Source organism: Berghia stephanieae, unplaced genomic scaffold (assembly GCF_034508935.2).
Source record: "Berghia stephanieae isolate SIO BIC M18660-M18661 unplaced genomic scaffold, UCSD_Bste_1.3 scaffold17, whole genome shotgun sequence".
In the NCBI taxonomy this organism is placed as follows: Eukaryota; Metazoa; Mollusca; class Gastropoda; order Nudibranchia; family Aeolidiidae; genus Berghia; species Berghia stephanieae.
This window is the reverse complement of record NW_027622734.1, coordinates 1-22989: the sequence shown is the minus strand read 5'-3', so window position 1 is coordinate 22989 and position 22989 is coordinate 1. Positions and strand designations below refer to the sequence as shown.

General features: G+C 36.2%; 1 protein-coding gene across 1 annotated transcript; it reads left to right on the top strand.

The window, feature by feature from the left end:
- Positions 1–15684: 15684 nt before the first annotated feature.
- On the top strand, positions 15685–16624 carry LOC144961196 (uncharacterized). Its single transcript, XM_078894477.1, has 2 exons — positions 15685–15855; positions 16229–16624. The coding sequence occupies exons 1-2, from the start codon at positions 15685–15687 to the stop codon at positions 16622–16624; spliced, it is 567 nt and encodes a 188-aa protein (XP_078750603.1).
- Positions 16625–22989: the final 6365 nt, after the last annotated feature.

Sequence of the window (22989 nt, the reverse complement as noted above, 5' to 3'; positions counted from 1 at the left end):
CATCTATCAGTTATCTCTCACCCTCTAAACCAACCCGTAACGGATAAAAATATTGGTAATGATGATGGCAAACGTGTTGATATTGATGACAACAGGGATGATTTTTGGTATTGATGACGGTAACAAAGTTGATATTGATGACAACAGGGAAGATATTGGTATTAAAGATGGCAACAGTATTTATATTGGTATTTATGTCTGTAACATTGATGATGTAGGTATTGATGGAGGCAAAAGTGTGATATTGGTATAGATGCAGTTAACAATGTTGATATTGGTATTGATAGTGCCAACAGTCTTGATGCTAGTCTTGATAGTGGAAAAAGTGTTGATATTGATGTTGATTATGGAAAGTGTTAATATTGGTTTCGATGGAAACAAAATATTTGATGATGGCAAACGTTTTGATATTGATGACAACAGGGATGATATTGGAATTATTATATCTATTGGTATGGATGAAGATAACAATGTTGATATATGTATTGATAGTGCCAACAGTCTCGATGTTTGTGTTGATGGTGGCAAAAATGTTGATATTGTTATTGATGATGGCAACAGTGTTGATATTGAATTTTGTGACAACAGTGATAATATTGGTATTGAAAACGGCAACAGTGTTGATATTGGTTTGATGACGGTAACATTGATAATGATAGTATTAATGATGGCAAGAGTATTGATATGGGTATTGTTGGGGCAACAGTGACGATATTGATATTAATCACGGAAACAGTGATGGTAATGTTATTGATGATGGCAATAATGTTGATATCGGTATTGATGACGTTAACAGTACTGATTTTGTTATTGAAGATGGCAACAGTTATGATTTTGGTATTAATTAAGGTAACAATGTTGGTATTGATATTGGTATTGATGGTGGCAATAGTGGTGATGTTGGTATTGATGGCGGCAAAATGATAGTGGTATTGATGATAGTCTTAATATTGTTGTCAATGGAAATATAATTATTGATATAGAAAAGAAAAAAATACATAGCTATTGATATTGACTATTAATTTTGGGGAAACTATAGACAGTAATGTCGGTGATATTAGGCATAACAAATAAATGAATGACTACAATTGAATGATACTTACTCTCTGTAGTCATAGATCGGTAGGAGTAAGAAACAAAACAGAATGATTAATCCTTTCAGTAAATATAGTTGCAATATTTTTCTTTGTTTCAATTGTATAAAAATACAAAACTCGACCTTTTGTATAGCACTTAACGTGCTGAACTCGCTTAACAAGTAGGACGCGACATGACGCCAGTTAGGGGATATCACAAGATACAGAAAACGCAGTTCGGTGAGAGAATATGAATAAATTTCCCAAGAACTCAACTATGGGCTGAACAGGGTTCGAACCCAGGACCTTTCGATTCGAAAGCGATTCCCACACCCACATTCCTGACTCCGTTAGCGAAGTCCTTGAATTTATCCAGCAGTGTGTGTGTCGTGACCCAGTAGGCTAAAGGTCATGACACGACACAGTGTAGGAATACTTTTCAAATAATCTTCAGCACATGGTAATAATTAAGCGTTCATAGTGTTTATGATTAGTGTCAGATAATAATTTAATGTAAAATTATGTTTTAGATACAAACGTTTTATTCCTAAAACGTATAAAAGTAACAAAATTATTTCACCATAGTAGGCCGAAATTACGGGAAGTGACGGTGAGCGGGTTTGTTGTCATTTATGAATTTCATTTTCACATTTATTTAACTGATTTTCCTCGAGGATTTTAAAATGATTTTACAATTTATGTGAGTAATGCTAGTATAACATTTTATAGATAATAATATATGGCGTTTTAAGGAATTATAAAAATGCCTAATAAATGGCGTGTTATCAACTGTAAGGGAAATTATGATGAATCCAACAAGTGTCGAGTATTTAGACTGCCTAAAGATGAGAGTGAAAGACAGAGATGGATGATGTTCTTCCTCCTCGTAAAGTTTTGCAATTAATCCTTCGTCATTTTTGTATGCGAGAGGCATTGGCCTAAAAATACTTCTTGATAAATTTACCTGGAGGTCAACAAAAACGTAGATCCACCGTCTATTTTCCTGTTTCTAGTTTGCTGACACCAAAGGTAAAACCACGTCAACCGAAAGTAGAAGACAAACAATTAGACCATCTTTTAAAGCGAGACAAAATCACATCCTTTCCTTTTCGCCAGATTAAGAATTGCACAACAATATAAGAACATATTGATATCTCGTTCAGAGGACACTTTTGTATGCGTTTTCATGACAGACCAGTTAAAAAAGAGTTACATCTCAATTACAGTGCAAAACAAATCAACTTTGTGTTCACATTTGACTGTCATTGCATACAAAAATGGATTGAATGTACTAGATACTAGGAAAGATATTGAACCCAATCAATGGTTTAGCGAATTATTCGCAACTCTTTGCTGCAGTAAACGCTATATTATCAATCACAATCACAATGTAGATTGTGCTTCAAAAAGTTGTAAATACTCTTCAAACCATTGTTGACGATGAAGATGATTTAAATGAAGATAAATTAAAGAGATTAAAATTTTTAACCAGACAACTTCAACTTTAATTTCATAAGACATTTTCCATGTCAGATTACTGTTTCGCTATTGAATCATTTCCAAATTGTAAATATGAACAGCTTCGTGATGTTTTGGTTCTTCCCAGTAAACGCAAAGTTCAGTCTATTGTGTCTGCAACTGGAGTGGAACACGTTTTAGAGAAGACATTCCTGAAAGTAAATGATCAGCAAAAGCATTTTTTTTTCATTATTGAAGTGAAGATACTCCCCACTGTTGCGTATTCAAGTGATAACCCAATGGTTTTGTCAAAATAATCCTGATATTAAAGCAACCTCAATGCTTTGCATCATGTTGAAAGGATTGCACGGGGGTCCCAGTTTTATGTTTTCTGCAACGCCTGTCGCAAAATTGACCGCATCAAATCAATTTTCTCTTGTAAAAGAAGTGTCTGCTCAGGTTGAAAATATGGTGGAATTGTTGTTGGGTAAATTACTGGTTAATTACTACCACAAGATCAATCAACAATACTGCAAGCATTTCCCAAGAATTTCTGACAGCAGAGCAGTTCATCCTTTGGAGTCACAGAGACCATGGTTTTTGCTTTATGATACAGTCCATCTCTTGAAATTCATTTGAAACAATTGGTTACTGGAGCATGTCAACAAACATAAAAATGTGACCTCATTTTCAGATATCAAAAGTTTATACTCATTAGAAAAAGAAAATATTCTAAAAATCACACCCATCACACATTCCTCAATATGCCCATCCAAGCTACAATTACAAAATGTCAAACATGTAATAAAGTATTTAACGAGAAGGTTGTTGGTGGTCTGAACCCGCAAGGTCATGATGAAACGGCAACTTTTATTCACAAATGTTGAATTGAAGGAATGTCGGAGATGTTTGCAGAAAAGGAGAGGATTTTCGATTCAGAAATCCAAATCGTGGAGTTCAACTACCGAGCTCAAATAATTTGGAAGCATTCCTGGAGATGTTCAAAGCTGCAAAGTCTGGTCATGGGGAGAGACGTATTCGATTACACATTATACGAAACGAGCACTGTTACAAACCACGGAAGGCATGATAGCAGTATGTCAACATTTGTTTTCTGCTGGATTTGAGTACGTCTTACTTAGAGAATTGCAAAGCGATAGAACTGATGGAGAATTTTCAGTATACCGATAGTCAACTGGGGAGAATGCTTTCATGACGATTGATAATGTGTACAATGCATTCAAACAGCGTCTCACGATGTAGGCTGCATCATTTCTTCAATCATTAGAAACCTTAACAGATGATTCACATGCTTCTCTCTTTTTTCACGGGAATGGAAACGCAGAAGATGCCATTTCAATAGAAAATTCTTTACTTGATGTCTCTTACAAATACTGAAGAGAGTGATGTTGCGTATGTGGCCGTAGGTTAGAAAAGACATTTCAGGATGTATTGATTTTTTACAGATGATGATGTATTTTTATGGTAGAGCAAAGAATTTTATAGAAGAAGTCTCCAGGGGATATCTTACTGTTCCAACACATCCATATACAAACGTCATAGGGCAGGTCTTTGTTTTACTAAAAAGAATAGTGATGAAATATGCTGTCATAGACAATTTGTTAGAATCTTATTGATTTATTGTTGATGATTATTGTGATCTCGGGTAAGCATCAGTAAATCTCTGCAGACGATTGGCTAACGTACTACTACGTGGAATTCACTACTTGGAAAAGGACCAGGAAAAGAATGCAGTATTATACCAGACATCATTGAAAATAGCACGGATTATTTATTAGGTTTGTAGCAAAATTTTTCTGGTAATAATAATTTTAATATCATATTCAATTTTTTTCTCACACCACCCCAGATAATTTCTAGATTAATAATGTATAATCTACTGGTAAATTCGAGATACATACTGTTCATTTCTATTAATTATTTAGAATAATAATATTATACCCCCTCCTTCCACACACACACACACACACACACACACACACATAGATTTAAATAAGTACCTAAAATGTAATGTTCTTGCACCAAACTACATACACATGTTCAATAAGAGTCAAAGGGATACATAAATAGAAAAAAAATCATTTAAATTAGTAAAATTCAAAAATTCAATCGACTTCGCTAGCTGAGCCTGAAACTGAGTATGCGCATCCTCATTAGATTTTTCCTTGATATATATATTATATATATATATATATATATATATATATATATATATATATATATATATATATATATATATATATATATATATATATATATATAAAATTTTCCATGAAATGTTGTGGTCTAGTTTGTTGTCTTTTAATTTCCAAATATGTTCGCTGAGTTTTTTGGATGTTTTTTTGTTAGTGTTTCTAAATGTTGAGGTGTGGAGGTTGTATCTAAATAATTTCAAAACAAGATACAACCTCCACACCTCAAAATTTAGAAACACTAACAAAAAACATCCACAAAACTCAGCGAACATATTTGGAAATTAAAAGTCAACAAACTAGACCACAACATTTCATGGAAAATTTTATCTAAAGCAACAGGATATACACCAACATCAAAAGAATGTAGCTTATGCCTGGAATAGAAATATACTATAATCAAACACCCTCATGAAGCCAAAATCAACACGAAAAATGAGATGTACAATACGTGTCCACATCGCCGGAAGTTCTTATTAATCAACTAAAAACCGGAACCACTTCAACAAACAACAACATTCAACAAACCAAACTCATGTAACACTCAGTCCTGACGATGGCTGATTAGGCCGGAAACATCGATGAGACTGACTCAAACATTGTGGTAAATATTAAAATAATAATTCGCTCAATTGCTACATGTCGAGCACTTTTCGTACCATATTTGTATCAAACACGATTCAATATATATATATATATATATATATATATATATATATATATATATATATATATATATATATATATATATATAATATGAATTGCATCACTCACTTATATGTGGCCAAAATATATGTTTCTGTGACTTTCTTCCACGTCTTGAGTTGGCATAATGTCCGTACAAAAGATGTATTCCCTTTAAGATTGATGTTTACACTCTTGTTTCCTTACTTCCTATGTGTTGTTGGTTTAGTGGTGACATTATACCCATTAAAGATGTGGAAGAAAGCTACAGAAAAAGATATTTTGGCCACATAAAAGTGAGTGATACAATTTATATTTTATATTAGCTCTAACCATCATTATCGAGCATTTTCGTACCTAGTGTACCCACCAACACTCATAAAAAAAATAATATATATATATATATATATATATATTTATATATAATATATATATATATAATATATATATATATAATAATACTTTATTGCATCCCAAAAAGGAAATTTTTTGTACAGACGTGTTATAATTTACACATAAGATAAAAATACAATGGAAATAGGATGTATATATATAAAAAGGAGCAGCTCTATAACCAGAGCTGCGCTTTATAATATGAATAATTTCAACACTGTAAAATAGTTAAAACTGTCACTATAAATTGAAAATTGAAAAGATTGCAAAACAAATAAATTAATAAATTAATATTTATATTTTAAAAAAGTAAAAATGAGAAATAATTATATAAAATGATTATTGCTTGTTGTTATAAAGCCTAATACCGGACGGCAGAAAAGATTTTCGGTGTCTCTCTGTTTTCGTTGAAATAGAGAAAGGGCGACCACTTCTTTCTGACATAATAATTGATGGTCTTAGTGGATGATACTGGTCATTTAATATTTTAGTTATTTTATTTATACAAAATTTCTCGTATAAAAGATCTACATCGTCAACATCATTTATATAGCGTTTAATGGATTTTTTTAATATTTGAGTTTATTTTGTTCCTTTCCACTGCTAAGCAATTGCCTCCCCAAGCTGTTATACAAAATGACAAAACACTTTCGATTACTGCTCTATAAAATAATGTGCAGAGGGTTTTATCTATTCTAAACTGAGAGAGTTTCGATAAAAAATATGTACGTCTGCACATCTTATGCCTAATTATTTTCAAGTGTTCATCCCACTTGAGCCTGTCATCAATCGTTACACCAAGGTATTTGTAGTGAGGAACTCGCTGGACGAATTGGTCCTTTAATTTTAACGGTTCTATCGGTTCCTTCACTCTCCTATATATATAATAAGCATATATATATAGCGCCTTTCGTCGAAACCTCAAAGCGCTTTTAAAAAAATCAAATACAATTCAACCAAAGTATCAAAACAATTAAGAGCATAAAAGGGCACCAATACATCATCAATATAAATGTCACATACAATACATTTAAAATTCAATTAAGTAAATATTTCCTGAAAAGATATGATTTCAGGGCTTTTTTGAAAATGTCTATTGAGCTCGAGAATCTCACAGATTGAGGAGATCATTCCAAATCGTGGGTTCGAATTTCATAAGAAACCTATCACCAAAATACTTAAGTTTAGTTTTAGGAGATGCTAACAATTTTGAATCGTGGGATCTAAGATTTCTCAGAGATACGTATGGTTGGAGTAAGTGTTGAATGTAAAGAGGAACAAAAGACTTAAATACACCAAAGCAGATAAGGGCTATTGTATATTCAATTCTAGCCCGGACTGGTAGCCAGTGGAGGATTCGAAGCATGTCGTTTATATCATCGTAATAAGATTTTCCCAGGACTAACCTAGCCTCACAATTTTGTACTTTCTGGAGCTTGTATATTTTGTTATTAGGGAGACCAACGAACAGTGAATTGCAGTAGTCAAGACGTGACAAGACCAATACAGAGACAATTATCTTCAAGGTGTTGAAAGGTAAAAACGACCTCATTTGTGATATTCTACAGAGCTCAAAGTACATAATTTTCACATTATTGTTTATATGCTGATCCTTAGACAAAGAACTATCCATAATGTCACCTAAATTTTTAGCCTTTTCAGAAACAGAAATATCAGAATCAGATATAGTTAGAGTAAGTTTTGAGAATTGGAAAGACTCTAATTTTTGCTGAGTTCCTATCAAAACAACTTCAGTTTTGTCTTCATTCAACAATAGCTTATTTGCAAGCATCCAACTTTTGATGGAGTCACAACAATTTTTAAAATGACAGACAAGAGAGGAGAGATCATGAGGAGAAGCAGATTTATATAGCAGCGTGTCGTCAGCGTATATGTGGTAATTAACAGAATGGGAGCGTATTACACTGTCTAATTGTAAAGTATAAAGGGTATAAAGGATAGGACCTAAAACCGAACCTTGCGGGACGCCATATTCTATATAGACATCGTTAGAAACTTTGCCATTTACACTCACTGTCTGTGATCTATTGGTGAGATATGATTTAAAACACGAAAGAGTAGTACCAGAGATGCCAAAATCAGAATAAAGCCTATCACATAGGATTGAGTGATCTATTGTGTCGAATGCCGCTGATAGATCTAACAGCGTAATGAGAGATATATTACCATTATCACTTATTATCAGCAGGTCATTCACGATCTTCAAAAGAGCGGTTTCAGTGCTATGATGCTCACGGTAAGCTGATTGAAAAGGCTCAATAAGATTGTTTGAATCTAGATGCTTCTTTAGCTGCTTTAGTACTACTCTTTCTCGCATAAAGCCTGCATGTGTTATTTTATTAACTTTTGATGGAGGTGGATGGTATAAACTTAAAAACACAATGTTAAAAGCTGTGAACATTGTGCATTCGAAAGCTTTGAATGTGTTGATATTTTCCGATTTTATTTTAATAGAATTATTATAAATTGCACAAATACCGCCGCCAGGTCCTGATGTCCTTGGATGTGACATGATGTTAAAATTGACAGGCGTTAATTCACGTAAGATTACTTCATCTCCGACTTCTTCTAGCCACGTTTCATTAATAAACACAATGTCACTATAAGAGTCACAAATAAAATCATTGATTTGTAAGGACTTGTTTCGGACAGACTGAGAATTAAAATACATTATGTTTACTGAATTATGAGCTGATGGTGACGAGACGAAAGGATGATGATGGCAATGGTGATGACTGTGACAATAATGGTAGAGGTGGTGATGGTGGTCGTGTCATTGGTGATGGTGATGATATCGATGATGGCGATGGTGATGGTGGCGGTGGTGTTAACGATAACGACGACTACAAGAATATACTACATATGCGATTCACTTTAAAAAGACGTAGTTATCTCTATAAAAAAAGACAACAAATCCAGAGCACAAGAAACACACGTCTTGCCTGCCAGGCGTGTTACAATGGTATATATATATATATTCTTCTTCTTCGTTCCTGTCACGTCACATGGTCAGTCCGGTCTGGTGAATGAAGCCCACAGTCGTCCTGAGGTCGTCCTCACTGCCGTACAGCTTCTTTGAGTATGGGGTTGGGTCAGGCCAGAAGTTCCTTCTCAACTGGTTGTACCTTGGACATTCCATTAGGACATGATGTCCATTTTCATTTTCAAGTCCGCAGTCACATTGTCCAGAGGCACCTGCTCTGGACATCCTCCACATATGTTCCTTTAACTGGTTGTGTCCAGTTCTCAGTCTGAAGATGATGACCTGTTCCTTTCTGTCGAGCACCTTGATTGGGTCATTCATGTTGTATTTCGGGTGCTTCTCTCTCCATCTCTGAGACTGGATAAATTTGGCCATTTTATTAATTTCTCCTGTTGAGTACATCGGGGAGGGTTGCTGCATGCGACTGCCTCCCTTTGCCAGTTGGTCAGCGATCTGATTTCCAAGTATCCCACAGTGTCCTGGAATCCACTGCAGTACAATGTTGGTAAACTTGCTTAGCTTCATGAGGTCTTCCACCAAGGCGTCTATATCATCCGCAAAGGACATCATTATATCCTCCTGAATTTTCTTAGTATCTGTTAAAATCACTATGTGTCTTGGCTTTTCATATTCTGAGAGGATTTGTTTTAACAGCTTCATGGATTGCATCTGCCTCTGACTTGTAGATTGAAGTGCGAGTACCAGTCGGTTTGCTGATCTCCTTTTGTTGACCATTTGTGTACTCCATGTGCACTCCCAGGCCTCCGCACGTGTGTTCTTTATTGCATGAACCATCGGTATAGATTCTTGTCCATTTTTTTCAGGGTAGTTTTGATCTATGCACTTCTGTACAGATTTCTTGATTTCTTCGCCGTGTTTTTGTTTGTTGAAATGTCACCAACGGAAGTCTTGATTTTCAAGTGATTTTGCCTTTTCCAATTTGGTACTCTGGTATTTGCTTTGCGTTTTTGGGTCATTATTTCGTCAACTTCGTGATCTTTTTCAATTTGCTTGGCTCTTTCAATAAAGTGTGATCTTTTCAGCCGCCTAGTTTTCTTTTGTTGCGCTCTAGCGTGAAGAGGCTGATCTGTCATTGTTTTCACGTCTGTGTATTGTTTCAAAATTTTTGATTCCCTTCTTTCTGATAGAGATGTAAGTCCTGTTATGGTTTCCATTGCATGAATCGGTGTCGATTTCATTCCTCCATTATTATCCTCATGTTGCTGTTTTGCACTTTGTCCAGCTTTTCCATTTGAGTTTTGGAGCAGTTTCCCCATGCAGATATCCCGTATTCTAGCGCTGGTCTCACATATCCTGTGTAAGTTTGTTTCAGTATATCGGAGTTAGCTCCCCAAGTGTTCCAGCTAGTTTTTTCAAGAGTTGTGTTCGCTTTACCCCAACTTTCTGACTTGCTGATTTGATTTTTCCATGTTAGTCTTGGGTCAAAATGGACTCCTAGGTATTTTGGTGTGTCGTCTTTTTCCAATTCATGGTCTTCAATACGTAGCTTTGCTTTTTCATCTTTTGGGGAGAGGCTAAATATTGTGAACTTTGTCTTCACTGCATTTATTTTCATCGCCCAGTTGTCAGTCCATTCTTTGATATTATCCAGTGTGATTTGCATCCTGTGTTGTGCCTTGATTAAGTTTTGGTCAGAGCTAATCAGAGCTAGGTCATCTGCGTACATCGACATTTTCACTCCTCGACATAGTGTTTCTCTTATATCATTTACATAGAGAAGAAATAGTGTAGGTGATAGTACTCCACCTTGTGGGACTCCATGTTTTAGTTTTGCTTCTCTACTTTTGTGACCTTGTGTTGTTACTCTTGCCTTTCTTGTTTTTAGGTAGTTTTGTATCCAGTTGAGCATGTTATGGGATACTTTTGATTTTTGTAGTTTATATACCAGACCTTTTTTCCACACTTTGTCGAATGCTTTTTCAAAGTCCACCCATACCACAATTTTTTTCTTTCCATCCTGAAACGAGTCTTCTATTTCTTGGGATATGTAGGTTACTTGATTTTCAGTACTCCTGTGTCTTCTGAAACCAGCTTGTTCATTTATAAGCACATTATAGTTTTCAAGATACCACATCAGTCTGGAGTTGATAATTCTTTCTATCAGCTAGCACATGCAGCTTGTAAGACTTATAGGTCGGTAATTTGCGGCTTCATTTGCTTGTTTTCCTTCTTTCTTAATTGGGACAATAAAAGCCTTTTTCCATATATCTGTATTTTACCAGTTTTCCAAGTGCTGTTGTAGAGTTGTAATTGCTTCTTTTTCGCTGTCTTTCCAAGATGGATAAGCATCTCATTTGTTACTTCGTCTGGGCCTGCCGATTTCTTTGTTTTTAACACTTTGAGAGAGCTTTCTAGTTCTTCCATAGTTAGCTTCTTTGTCATTACTTCATCTATGGCTTCCTTGAGTTCCTTTTTTTTGTTTTCTGCATTCTTTTCTAACTCTTTTCTTCAGTTCTTTTTCTATTGTGTTGTCACTAATTATTTGAACTGCTCCATGAATAGATCTGCAGCTTGTTGTGGACTGACAAGTTCTCCTTCTTTTTCCAAAGCGGGAGGGGCGTAGTGATTCGGTTCTCTATTTAGGGCTTTTGTAAATTTCCAAAGTTTATTTCCATCTTTTTCGAAGTTAAGGCTATGCGTTTTTTTCTTTCCATGCCATTTTGGATGTCGTTGCCATTTCTTTTTTAAAGGTAGCTTCTGCCTCTTTATACGCTGCAATATTGTCATCACAGGGGTCTGCTTCAGCCTTTTCTCTGGTTTCCGATACTTCATTACTTAACTGATTAAGATCGTCAGTCCAGAGTGGTATATAATTTTTTCTTGCTCCCCTTGGGATACTTTCTTTTGCTGCTTTTAGGATGGCCTTTGTCAGTTCTTTTGCACTTTTGTTGACATTCTTGGTTTTACAGTTTATGTTTTTGCAGTGGCTGTCTGGAAGTTGTTCAAAGCTTTCCCATTTTGCTCTTTTGTAGTTCCATCTTGGGATAGTTTGTGTTTTGTTTTCATTTTGATGATAGAGGTTTGTGATGATTGGCCTATGGTCGCTACCACCCAGTTGGGGCTGTACTGTTCTATTATCGTCTTTGCTATATCATCTGTGGCAAACGTAAGATCTGGGGTAGATGTGGTTTTCCACACTCTTGAGAAATATGTGTCCTCATCTTCAACGTCATACAATAGTTGACGTTTTGTTTCAATTTGCCAGTTTTCTACTGTTTCACCACGTTTGTCCATATCTCCATATCCCCAGCTTTGAGAGTGACTGTTGAAGTCCCCTAGTACCAGACATCTTTCTTCCTGGATTTTTATCTTGTCTAGATGAAGCTCTTTGTTTGGTGGGCAATAGCAGTTAAAAATCAGGAGTTCTTTCTTTCCGATACATACTTTAATTTGCTGTATTTCTGATTGCTCTTGTGTATCAATTTTTATTCCTGCGGTGGGGTAGTCGTTTTTTACTAATGTCATCACGCCTCCTTTGTGATCCTTTCTATCATGCCTTATTATCTGGTACCCTCTGATGGCAAATCTCATGTTGTCCGTGAGGTGAGTTTCTTGAATGCAGGCAATTTTGATGTCCTGCTCTTTGAGTCTCTTTTCAAGGGCTATTTTCTTCTTCGCAACGCCCTCAGCATTCCATTGGAGGATTTTTATTGTGTTTGGTGTTCCAGTCGGATGTAACCTTGATCCTCCTCCCCTGGTTCCGCAAGATGAAGTCAAGGTACCACCAGATCGCTTGGGTGGGCCATTGAGGCCCGGCACTAGGCCCGTCCGCCGGGATTCCACGGGATATATATATATATATATATATATATTATATATATATATATATATATATATATATATATATATATATATATTGCGGTTATTTTTTTATTCTACAGCCCTATTTGTCTTTTTTGCCTTATGACAGTGCAGTTATCTTGTACCGTCTAAAACCAACCGTGATGATGACAACAGTGTTCATATTGATTTCGATGGAAACAAAATATTTGATATAGACAATAATAAAAACAACAGTATTGCTATTGATAGTGAGTATTGAAATCCAGGATAACTGTAGTTAGTAGTGTCGGTGCCATTAAGCGGAAAGTAAATGAAAGTCTAAAATTGATTTCTACTTACTTTCTGTTAGTCACACATGGAAGTGAGAAAGATGGATACAAGAAAAATATTTAAGCATTTTCAGTAAATACAGTTAAAGTATTTTTCTTTGTATCAACTGTGAAAAAGAAACTTGATCTTTTGTACAACGCAATATGCATTAAACATGCTCAAAGCGCTTAACAACCGTCCCCTTTTATCAGCTTCACTTGAAAAGTAGAACGAGTCATGAAGCCAGTTAGGGGATATTACAATATATTCCGGAACTGATCACTGGGAGAGAATGCGAGTAAAGATTCTTTCGCACGGACTCAATTATGCGCTGAACGAGGCTCGAGCCCAAGACCTTCCGATCCGAAAGCAAGTGTCATACCACAAAACCACATAGCCGCACAAATCGTAGAATTACACGTTTTATAGATTTAACATCGTTTTGTTTCTCATTCTATTAAATTAAATTCACATGTTCATACCGTCTTCTCCTGTATTCCTTAATTATGTTCACTTGACTTACAGAAGTTTAGCCACCTACTCACTCTCTCTCTCTCTCTCTGTGTCTCTCTGTTTCCTCTCTCTCTTTCACACACACACACACACTCCCCTCTCTTTTCTCTCTCTCTCTCTCTCTCTCTCTCTCTCTCTCTCTCTTATATATATATATATATATATATATATATATATATATATATATATATCCTTTCTTTAAAAAATATAGCATTGTGGAGAACAGTGTGCTTATTTGAGTCAATAAAAAAATTGACACGGCGCACAACTCTATTGAAAGATTTGAAAATTAGAAATGTATTTTTTACAGATAGATAAACAGATAACTTGATTTCCTTTTATAATTTAAAGTCAGTTTGAAAGTTCGTTGAGTCAAACAGATATCATAAAATATGTACCAACGACGACACTTGACTCCCAAAATCAACTAATTTTGACACTGTAAAAAGTTGTCAATTTGCGTCATCTATTTATGACATCAAGTATTATTATTACTTCCGTTGTGTTGTTGATTTAGCGATGATCAGTGTTTTGTTATGTATAATTGCGTGTATTTGTGTGTGTGTGTGTGTGTGCGTGTGTGTGTGTGTGTTTGTGTGTGTGTTGTGTGTGGCGTATACATGTGTGTGTGGGTGTTGGCATTTTTCAGCAAATCGTGGCATTCATTCATTCATAGTGATATTATTCACTTGATCACATGAAGGTATTTCAGTCGCCATTTTGATTCTTTTTTTTTACTTTTTAGGTTAGCTCGAGTTCGGAGGATATTTCTTTTTCTATTAAGGTTTGTCATAAGTCTTAGTAAAGGTTCTAGGATGTTTGTTTTTCCATAAGTTAAGTAAAGGGGAGACTTTCCGAAAGCTCCTACATCCCCAGTATTCTTTAAATTTGTATTTTCACCTTTGATATTTTGTCAGGCATTTATTTATTCAATTTGTCATTATATAGAAGTATTTTAAAAACTCTAGAACAAACCTTGATAGATTTGTGAAAGTTAAAATTTCCTAATTTGACCATTGTTTTGATTTTCGGCCGCCATTTTGATTTGTTAAATATTGAAAGGTTGTGCAAAGCAGTCCGAGAGTTTTTTTTTCTATTAGGGTTAGCTCGAGAGATTAGTCATAAGTCTTATTAAAGATGCTAGGGTGTTTGTTTTTCCATAAGTTAAGTAAAGGGGAGACATTCCGAAAGCTCCTACATCCCCGGTATTCTTTAAATTTGTATTTTCACTTTTGAACTTTTGTCAGGCGTTTATTTATTCAATTTGTCATGATTTTTTCTATTAGGATTAGCTCGAGATCAGATGATTTTTTTTTCCTATTAGGGTTAGTAATAAGTCTTATTAAAGTGCTAGGGTGTTTGTTTTTCCTATTAGGATTAATTAAAGGTACTAGGTTTAATTTTTTCTTGGGGTTAGTTAAGGGAATATATTATTAAATATATTATTGGGCCACACAGAACAATCAACCGAAGATATACCAAATTACACAGACAACGTTGTTTACCAATCTGCCCTCATTAAATGATGGCGAGTACAGTATCGAATGAAAATAGTTCTTTCCCCGCGAAACTGCGGGCTTTTTACTAGTATATATATATATATATATATATAATATATATATATATATATATATATATATATATATATATATATATATATATATATCCCGGTCTTTTATGGGGTGCAACCCAGCACCATGTGAGGCCGGTCACTAGCACGCATAAATGGAGAGTATTTGCTCAGGAAGGGCATCCTGGCAGTAAAACTCAAGCCACAAGTAATGAATGAATGAAACAGAAATATCATACCGGATTGGCCTAGGACGGTATAAATACGACCGCCTCTGTCATTATTGGCCAGCAGGATGGCAGTGAAAATTCTGTGCCTGCTGGTCACCAACAAAAGGGGGGGGAGCGTAAAAGATGGTCGAGGTAACGGATGGGAATGGAGATCAAGATTGGAAGTTTGAACGTTGGAAGCATGAGAGACAGATTGAGGGATATCGCTGATGCTATGGAAAGAAGAAATATTAACGCTCTGTGTGTGCAAGAAGCAAAGTGGAAGAGCGAATCAGCGAGGGAGATTGGTGGAGGATTTTAAATATTTTATAAAGGAAATGAGGCCACAAGAAACGGAGTGGGCATCATTCTGGATAAAGGACTTGCACAGCATGTTGTTAGAGTCCAAATAGTGTCCGACAGACTATTGTGGATCAAGATCGAAGTCGACATGGAGAAAATCACTGTCGTGAGCTCATACGCACCCCAGACAGGCTGTACACAAGACAAGAAGGAGGTTGATGAACAAATGGAAATCTTCGAGAAATCAGAAAGAGTGCTCATCAGTGCAGACTTGAAAGGGCACGTTGGAGAAAGCAATATCGGAGAGGGGAGATGGTTGGTAAGGTATGCGTTTTGGCATCAGAAATGAAAAAGCTTAAGGCGAAGATGTAAGATTTGCAACAAGGATGGACCTGGCAATACTAAACATATATTTTAGAAAGAACGATTAGTACAGATTCACGTGAGAAAGACACAGCCTGTTATGCTGGAGGAGAAATATTTGAAGGGAGTATCAGATTGTGACAGTTTGCCGGGAGAGAGAGAGTTGCAGTGCAACATTAGATTGTTATTGCGAAAGTGGCATTTGGAAAGAGGAATATAGAAGATAAACAAAGTGAGGGGAAAACACGATGGTGGAAACTAAAAGAGGAAGAGCAAAGAGAAATATTTGCTACAACAGTGAAGAGAAGACTAAGAATTGATTTTCTAAGGAATGGAAAAGAACTTCTGATGCAATCCGTGAAGTGGCCAAAGAAGTGTTAGGGGTCAGCTCGGGAAGAGGAAAAGAAACATGGCGGTGGAATGAAGAGGTTCAAGAAGCAATAAAGAAAAAGAGGGTAGCAAGGAAGAACATGGATACAAACAGGGATGCTATGAAAGTAGAGGGATATAGGCAGGCAAAGAAAGAAGCAAAAAGAGCCGTTGCAAAACCAAAGTCCGAGACATTCAAAGATATGTTTGAGCAATTGAAAACTATTTTCAGAATAACAAAAAAGAGGCACAAAAAGAGGAGAGATATACAACATATTAAGATGATCAAAGACCAGAATGGGAGGATATTGGGCAAAAATGAAGAGATTCGAGCAAGATGGAAAACAACCTACTAATAGCTCATACATGAAGAGAATGACAGGGAGAGGAGAAGCACAGTTATACAACCTAAAGAGAAGATAGTAGATGACATAAGCAAGAACGAGGTGTGGGATGAAAAGGGGGAAAGCAGTTGGATCAGACCGGATACCATCAGAAGTCTGGAAATCACTTGGACATTAAGGGTTAAATATTTCCTGGTATCGTTTTTAAACATTTTACAGAAAGAGAAAATGCCAGAAAAATGGACAAAAAGTACGTTGGTTCCCATATACAAAAAAGGAGATGGCTAAGAATGTGGTAACTATAGGGGCATTGAGTTAATGAGGGGTAAAGATATGGGGAAAATTAATCTTTTTGTTTGTTGCTTTAGGTCTCTTCCAACACAATTGAGGTTATATGAGAGACCGCTGAAACAAAAAAAACAAGCAATCTAACAAAAATAGTACAAATGTAAATCAAAATCATAACCTAAAGATATCATAAGCTAAATTATAAATAACCAAGAACAAACAGGCAGAAGATTTACAGAAAAAAAAATATCCCCTGTCAAAAATACAATCACAAACCAAAGAAGCAGGATAGGCTAGTAAAGAGAAGAAGAAACGACATCACTATCGGATCGTACACCCATGCGAACATCATAGGTATATGATTCAAGGGTGATGCTCCCATCCAACCACCCGCGGAAAAGTAATCGATAAAAGGATTAGAAAAGATGAAGACATAAGTAAAGAACAGTTTGGATTTATCGCTGGTAAAAGTAAAACGGATGTTGTATTTGCTCTAAAAGTGACCCCAGAGAAGTATAGAGAAAAGCAAAGAGAAGTACATTGTGTATTCATTGACCTGGAGAAAGCATACCAAGAGAAGAAATGTGCTACTGTATGTGAGCAAAGATAGTAGCAGAGAGATCAAAGTTATCCAAGATATGTATAAAGGAAACAAAACAGTGGTAAGGACAGCCGTTGGTTTAACTGATCGATTTATTGTAAGAGTTGGATCACACCAGGGATTTGCTCTCAGCCCACTGCTGTTTGCGTTGTCATAACAGAACTCATTCGGCGAGAGGCAACATGATTTATGCAGATGATGTAGTATTTTTGAATGATACAAAAGCTGAGGCAGCAAAGGAACTGGAGGGTAGGAGGCGGGTGTTGGAAAGGAGGAAATTAAAGGTAAGCAGACCGAATACAGAGTATTTGTGCATCGGACAACAGAGATCAGAATCACCAAAAAAGATAGGAGAAGAGGATGTGCCAGAGACAAAACAATTCAAATACTAAGGAACAACTGTTCCATGAGAAGGGGACAATGAGATGGAGTTAAGAAGAGGATACAGGCAGGCTGGAATAATTTCAGAAAGATAACTGGAGTTCTTTGTGACAAACGAAATTCCGCAAAGCTGGAGGTGAAAATATATACAACATTTGCAAGACCAGCAATGTTATATGGTCTAGAGACAGCAGCTACAACAAAGAAACAAGATAAAGAAGTTGAGGTGGCAGAAATGTGGATGTTGAGATGGTCACTTGGCTGACAAGAAAATATAAAGTGAGAAATGAACGAATTCGAAGGTTGACTGAAGTGAAGAATGTATCAATAAAGATGAGAGAAGATAGATTGAAATGGTTCGGACATGTAAAGAGACGAAAGAGTGAGTACGTGGGAAGGAAAGTATTGGACTTACAAATAACGGGAAAGAGGAAAAAGGGACGCTCAAAGACAAGATGGTGGGATAAGGTAAAGGATGAGATGAAAGAACTAGGCCTGGAGGAAGATGATACGTTGAACCAGGATGCATGGAGATGGGGGATTCATTATGGCAACCCTGCAAACTGCAGGAAAAGCTGAAAGAAGGATATATATATATATACATCTATATATATATATAATATATATATTATATATATATATATATATATATATATATATATACATCTATATATATATATATATACATCTTTGCTTGGCACATTTTGGTAATGTGGATATTTAGACATATATCTAATGATCTTTTTATTTTATTTTTCAGGCCTTAACTGTCTTTTTTGCCTTGTGTCAATGCAGTTATCTTGTACCATCTATCCAGCTCGTATCGGATATGAATATTGGTAATGATGGTGGCAAAATTCTTGATATTAATGGCAACTGTGATTATATTGGTATTTATGATGGTAACAGTGTTGATTGTGGAATTGAAGAATAATGCTGATATTGGTATTGATGGCAACAGTCTTGATATTGGTATTGACGACGGCCACAGTGTTGATATTAGTATTGACGACGGCAACAGTGTTGATATTAGTAGTGAAAATGGCAACGTGCTCAAAGAGCTTTACGCCTGTTAGGCTGTTAGGGGATATTACAATATTTTCAGACACAGATAAAGCTCTTAACGTCCAGGGATTCATTTCACACTGGTGAGAGAATGTGAGTAAAGATTCTTTCCCAAAGACTGAACTATACTGAACGAGGCGCGAACCCAGGACCTTCCGATCCGAAAGCGAGTGTCATACCTAAAGTATTATTATCTGTATCACTTGTATAAAAACAGAAAGACTTGAACTTTTGTAAAACGTAATATACACTAAACGTGCTCAAAGCGCTTTACAAGTTGTCTCCTGTCATCAGCTTCACATAACAATTAGAACACGACATGACGGGTTAGGGGATATTACAATACAGATAACGCTGTTAACTGCCAGGTGCTCATTTTACACCTGAGATCGGTGAGAGAATGTGAGTAATGATTCATTGCCAAGGACTCAACTATGCGCTGAACGAGGCTCGAACCCAGGACCTTCCTATCTGAAAACGAATGTCATACCTAAAGTCCACATAGCCGAACAAGTCATATTAGTTACAAGTTTAATTGTTATCGACCATTGTGTTTCTCATTCTATTTATTTAAATTAACATGTCCATCTACTACTTATTTCCTTACGTGTGTTCACTTACAGAAGTTGAGCCATCAGCTCTCTCTCTCTCTCTCTCTCTCTCTCTCTCTCTCTCTCTCTCTCTCTCTCTCTCTCTTTCTTTCTTTCTTTCTTTCTTTCTTTCCCTCTCTTTATATATCTATTTATATTCGTCTGTTTAGCTTAACAAGTAGGATTAGACATATTGATGGTGGCAACATCGTTGATAGTGATATTGATGATGGCAATAGTGTTAACAATTTCTACGATGGAAACAAAATTATTTATATAGATTTTTAAAACAACAGTATAGATATTGATATTGTCTATTGTATTTTGGGGTATCTATAGGTCGATGCTATTAAGCGTGACATAAATAAAAGACTATAATTGATTGATACTCACCTCCTGTTAGTCAAACATGGATAGGAGAAAGAAAAAAATAAGACTAGACCTTTCAGTAAATATAGTTAAAGTATTTTTCTTTGTATCAGTTGTATAAAAACACAGAAATTGATCTTTTATGTAGGACAATAAACTCGCTCAAAGCGCTTGAAAGGCGTCCCCGGGTAGGGTATAAGATTTTCGGACACAGACAAATCTGTTAACGGCCTGATACTCTTTATATCTATCTCTTTATCTATCTTCTTCTAGGTTCCATGCCTGGTCCAGGCTTCGGATACTGCATGAATTATCTCTCCATTCCTCCCTGTCTCTTGCTTTTCAAACAGCTCTTGGATTGTTAGGTTGGTGAAGCCCTTCAGTTGGTCTATGAGTGTTTTTCTTTGTCTCCCCCGGGCGCGTTTACCAGGTATTTTTCCACAACTTGCCAGGTATTCCTTCTTATCTTTCCTTACTATGTGTCCGAAAAAGGATAGTTGTCGATCCACTATTAAGGGCATTAGTTTCCTTTGTTGGTATGTTTGTTTTAGCACTTCTTCGTTCGTTTTGTGTGCAGTATACGATATTCTCTGCATCCTTCTCAAGCACCACATTTCAAAAGCTTCAATGTTCTTTTGTGTTTCTGCATTTGTAGTCCAGCTTTCGCATCCGTATAACAAGACTGGCCACACGTAGCACTTCAAGACTCGGAATCTAATCCCGAACGACATCTGTTTGTTTTTCAAAATGTTTCCCAGGTCCATGAAGGCCTGTTTGGCTTGAGTTATTCTTGCTCGTATGTCTCGGTTACATCTTCCATCGGTTGTCACTATTGAACCTAGGTACTTAAAACTTTCTACGTTGGTAAGTTGCTCGCCGTGAATCGTTATATTGCAGGTGTTGTTGTTTTCGGGTTTTTCTGTATTACCATGCATTCCGTTTTGGTGATATTCACTTCCATTCCCTTGGCTTCACTATCTACTACCACTTTGTCAACAATCTTTTGAAGTTGGATTTCTGATGTTGCAATGAGTACCGTATCGTCTGCGTATCTTATATTATTTATGTTGTGACCTCCCACTTTTATTCCCTCCATATTATTTATGCCCCTCATGATTGTTTCTTGGTATAGATTAAACAGATCTGGTGAGGCAACACACCCTTGACGGACTCCTTTCTTAATAGGAATGGAATTTCCTGTAGAGTTTCCGATTTTGATAGATGCCTGCTGGGTGTAGTATAATGTTTGCATGAGTCTGAGGTCTTTCTCATCAGCGCCAATGGAGTGCAGTTGTTTTAGTATTTCTTCGTGGCGTACCCTATCAAAAGCTTTTTTGTAGTCGACAAAACAGAGGTATAGTGGGGTCTGAACCTGTATAGCTCTTTCACTTAAAACACGGAGGAGGTATATTGCGTTCCTTGTCCCTCTGTCAGGTTGGAATCCATATTGTTCTTCTGCGATTTCGGGGTTAATCTTATTCCTTAGCCTGTTGATAATTATACGCAACAGTATTTTGTTGATGTGGCTTATTAAACTTATAGTTCTAAAATTTTCGCATCTGACTGCACCTGCTTTCTTTGGTATTGCTATGAAAATAGAGTTACAGAGATCTTCTGGAATTTTCCCAGTATTGTATATATTGTTGAATAATATGTGAAGTTCATCAATTGCTAGATCTCCTAGGCTTTTTAATACCTCTACAGATATTTCATCAGGGCCTGTTGCTTTACCATCCCTCATTCGTTCCATGGCATGTTCAATTTCACTTTTGGTGATGTTTGGACCGCTTAATGGTTCTTTGAATTTCAGTGGTGGTTCATTTCTATTTGGATCATTGTACAGTTTGCCTATGTATTCTACCCATCGGCTTTCTATATGTTGTTCTTCAAATAGCAGATCCCCTTGTTTGTTTTGGATACAACTTCCTGCTGCTTTGCTTTTCCTTTTCCCTGATAGTTCTTTTATTCTTTGGTGAGCTTGTTGGGGGTTGGGTTTGTATTCTCTTTCGATTTCGCAGCATTTCCAGTCTAGATAGTTCTCGTTGCCTCGATGCATTTGGATTTAATGTGGTTGTTCAATGTTTGGTATTCTGCAGACCCTCTGTTGCATTTTCGTCTTTCTTCAAATAGGTTTAGAATTTCATTTGTCATCCATTCCTTTTTGCTGTTTATTTGAGCTATTGGTAAATGTTTTTCTGCAGTTGCTTTGACACACTTTTGGAATATATCAAATTGTTTTTCACATTTTTCGTTATCAGGTTCACTTTGGCTTTGTATCATGAGTGCATTTTCAAATTCTTCTCTCATTTTTGTTTGTATGCCATTGTCTTTGCATAACCTGTAATCCCTCTTTATTCTACCAGCTGTTCTCTGAATAGCTTTAAACTTTATCCTTACTGTACAAACAACTGGGGCATGGTCACTGTCTACATCGGCGCCTGGGTAGGTTTTGCAATTTAATATGCCATTTCTGAATCTTGATGATACTGCTATAAAGTCTATCTGGTTCCTTGCTCTGTCCCCTGGTGATTGCCATGTCCAGGTTCTTCTTGGGTGTTGTTGAAACCAGGTGTTTGAAATCATTAATTTATTTGTTCTACACCAATCTGCCCAGATGTTTCCTCGTTCATTTCTGTCTCCGAGTCCATGTGGTCCGATTATGTCACCATCTCTGCCTCTGCCAATCTTAGCATTTAGGTCCCCCATTACCATAAGGACTTCTTGTGATTTACACATTCGTTTTGCTTTGTCTAGTGAATGGTAAAACTCTGTCATATCTGCATCTGTCGCCTCTTCTGTTGGTGCATAAACTTGAATAATATTGGTGTCAACTACAGGTCCTCTTAGCTTAACCAGCAAAACTCTGTCTGAGATTGCTACGTGCCCTTTGTAAAATTTGGTTGATTTTTGGTCTAAGATCATCCCTACTCCTTTTTGGAAAGAGGTTCCACCACTCCATATGATCTTATATGTCGTGTTGTTTTCTTGTTTTGACATGGTTCCCTGCTCTTTCCATCTCATCTCTGCCAGGCCAAGAATATTTATTTGGAGCCGTTTCATTTCTTTTAGAATGTTGTTTAGTT